General features: G+C 36.2%; 1 protein-coding gene across 1 annotated transcript in view; it reads right to left on the bottom strand.

The window, feature by feature from the left end:
- Positions 1-1,473, bottom strand: part of LOC103212187 (catenin alpha-3-like) — a 237,286-nt gene extending 235,813 nt beyond the window's left edge. Inside the window, exon 1 of the mRNA XM_007958196.1 lies at positions 1,298-1,473. Coding sequence (XP_007956387.1) covers positions 1,298-1,473 — 176 coding nt within the window. The remainder of the gene's footprint in view (positions 1-1,297) is intronic.
- Between the last annotated feature and the right edge of the window lie 1,472 nt (positions 1,474-2,945).

Raw genomic sequence — 2,945 nt, 5'->3', positions numbered from 1 at the left:
GGGATCGGGCAGTGTTTCGTTCTGCTGTGCATGGGGTCGCTATGAGTCGGAAACGACTCGACGGCACTTAACAACATAACAACAACATTTATTTACATTTAACATTATTTATGACATTCTATTTATATTCAAGATTTTTTGATGCAGTTCAATTTAGTGATCTTGTCTTTATGATTTTTCCTGTGTCTGCAATGCTTAGAAAGCTTTTCTCAATTTTTATATCAATGAAAGATTTATGCATCTACACATATTCTCCATTGTTTATCATTTAAGTTACATTTAATCTGAGCTTTCAGTTAAGATAGTAGCTTAGATAAATGCACTACAACATCTTTCTACAACAAACACTTGAGAGACTAAGTGAAACAAATCCAAATAATGACTCAGAACCCAGAACATCAAATTGAAGGTTGAGAAATTGGACTTAGCACCAATTGGAAGGAGAAATAGCAGAAAAACAGACAGTACGTGAAAATTCACAGATCATCTGTGCCCTGCCTGCTAGCCTGGTAAAGTGTTGCCATTTTAGGAAGGCAGCAAGTATCATCCCCAGGAGAGAGCCCAGGAGAGCAACTTCATGGAAAACAGAGCTGGTGTCAGAAATACTGCATGAACAAACTTGGAAATAAATGAGGTGTGCAGGATGCATGCTGGGTCTGATTAAACCCCAGAGGGTGACACACAGGAGCACAATAGCCTTTAAACTAGAGAATCACAGGGAAGTGTCACTGGAGCAAAGTGAGACAGACTTAATCACTTGAGTCTCAGAATGGGGAACACATAAGACAGAGAGTGCACATCTATGGAGACAGACAAGCACTCCAGTGTCTCTGGCAAACACAGAATAAGAAGGGAGCTAAGAAGTAGTAATGGGACTACTTATCAGCATGGGTACATGTCCATTTGGACAGGAACCATCCATTGAACACTAAAACTGTACAATAATGATAAGTACACATTCCCTCCTCAACTGACCCTATGCTACCCTAACATCCCCCTCGTGTTTGAGCATGTCCCACCCACTGACTGACTCATGGGCCATCAGGGTGCTCTCACACCCCATCACCAACAAGCCATGCAGGCTGGCAGGAGCTCTAATGCCCTACCCACCCAGCTGCAATGACACCCATCTTTTACCTTATCTGATCACACAGCCTGTCCACACATGCACCGAGCCCTCCTGCCCTTCCCACTCCTACTTCTTTTTTGGCACCTGCCACTCAGAGAAATATGAAATTTCACTAATGGAACAAATGTTTCTGCTATAAATATTAAATATCCTTTTCCACATAATTACCTTGTGAAGTCTGTCATCTCCATCATGATCATACACATCTTCTTGGCCAACACAATTATATCATTGCTTGTATCATCCCATATCTCAATCTCAGCATCCAGCTTACTCTTGACTTTCTTGAAATCAGCAACTTGCTCAGCAATCTTTTCCTTTTCCGCCTCAGGCAGTTGAGTCATCTTAGCCTAAAATATATGATCATTAGATATCTAATCATACCACTATGTCTAAAAGCATTTTCCTGAAGAAGATATGGTCATTATACGATGCTCACAAAGATCACAGATACTTCATAGCTTTTCTTTAAAACAATTTTTTTTAACTAAAATTTTGTAGTTTTAATATGAAAAGCTTATTAAATTATAATTACTTTCTCTAGAACTGAAATGTTATGAATTTCAGTTGAAATGAATTTGAGAGTAACAACTTAGAATTTTTTATCTGACATACTATATTCTAAATTCTCAAATTTTAAACCCACTAAAATTTTAAATTAATTCAAACTTAATGTAATACATTATGTATGCTAGAAAAGCATATACTTTATTTGCTTGTGCAAATAATACATTGCAAAAGATAGAAGAATAACATAATTTATCTTGACATGAGACTGCATGAACATATACATAGACAGCTAGATCCTTACATATTGATAGATAATAACAGTATATATTTCTAAGTCATATGTATACAGATACATATATAAAGGCATAAATTTGTATGTATGTATGTTCTGTATTATAAACCCATTCAGGTACGCTTGTGTGTACAATGTATTCCTGGGGAAGAGTAAAAGTGTCACTCAGTCACTGTCATGAAATTGATTCTAACTCATAGTGGCCCCCACAGGGTTTCCAAGGCTGTAAATCTTTATGGAAACAGATTTCCTCATCTTTCTTCCATGGAGGGGCTGTTTGGTTCAAATCACCAACCTTTTGGTTAGCAGCCTAATGCTTTAACTGCAGCACAACCAGAGTTCCTAAGTTGGCTTATTAAGACAGCCCTCCCTAATTATCATATTAAGTCTTGGGGTCTACTATTCTACCATACAGAGTAAATGTAATCTGCATTGTCATTGCATGGTATCTTTCTTTGGCTATGCCCCATTTTGCAATCTGATAATGTAAGATGAACAAAAACCATCTCTAACACTAAATTTTCCTATTAATAACCATACCATCTGGAACCTATGGCTTTTCATCAAATATAAAGAACGGTGAAGGAAAAGTGATTTGATAATCTCAATGCCATATAATTTCACAAGACATTATTAAAAGACAGTTTAATATATGGAATAATATCCAACAATGGAATTACTACATAGTTCTGAGAAGGAAGTATTTTGAAAAGGATAAATCATGTAAGTGTAATCGATTTATTTCACTATTCATGTGGTCTATGTGATACCCATATATCCTATGCATTTCCAAATGCAAGACTATAGGACACCCAGAAATAGGGAAATAGGAAAAAATCACCTCAAAAAGCTGTGCAATATTCTGCATACCCAGGTCTAGAATGCTGAAAACCTACTTCATTGAATCTATATTATGTAACAGCAAGAAAGCTTACATATATGAATGTAAGGAATGATGCAAAACTCAACAAAATATAAATATTATAGAATCAATATTAAGTCTCTAGCATTAAT

This window comes from Orycteropus afer, unplaced genomic scaffold, assembly GCF_000298275.1.
Source record: "Orycteropus afer afer isolate SDZICR_OR568_19922 unplaced genomic scaffold, OryAfe1.0 scaffold00870, whole genome shotgun sequence".
NCBI classification, from domain to species: Eukaryota; Metazoa; Chordata; class Mammalia; order Tubulidentata; family Orycteropodidae; genus Orycteropus; species Orycteropus afer.
Note: the sequence above shows the minus strand (reverse complement) of the source record. Positions and strands in the feature narration are given on the sequence as shown.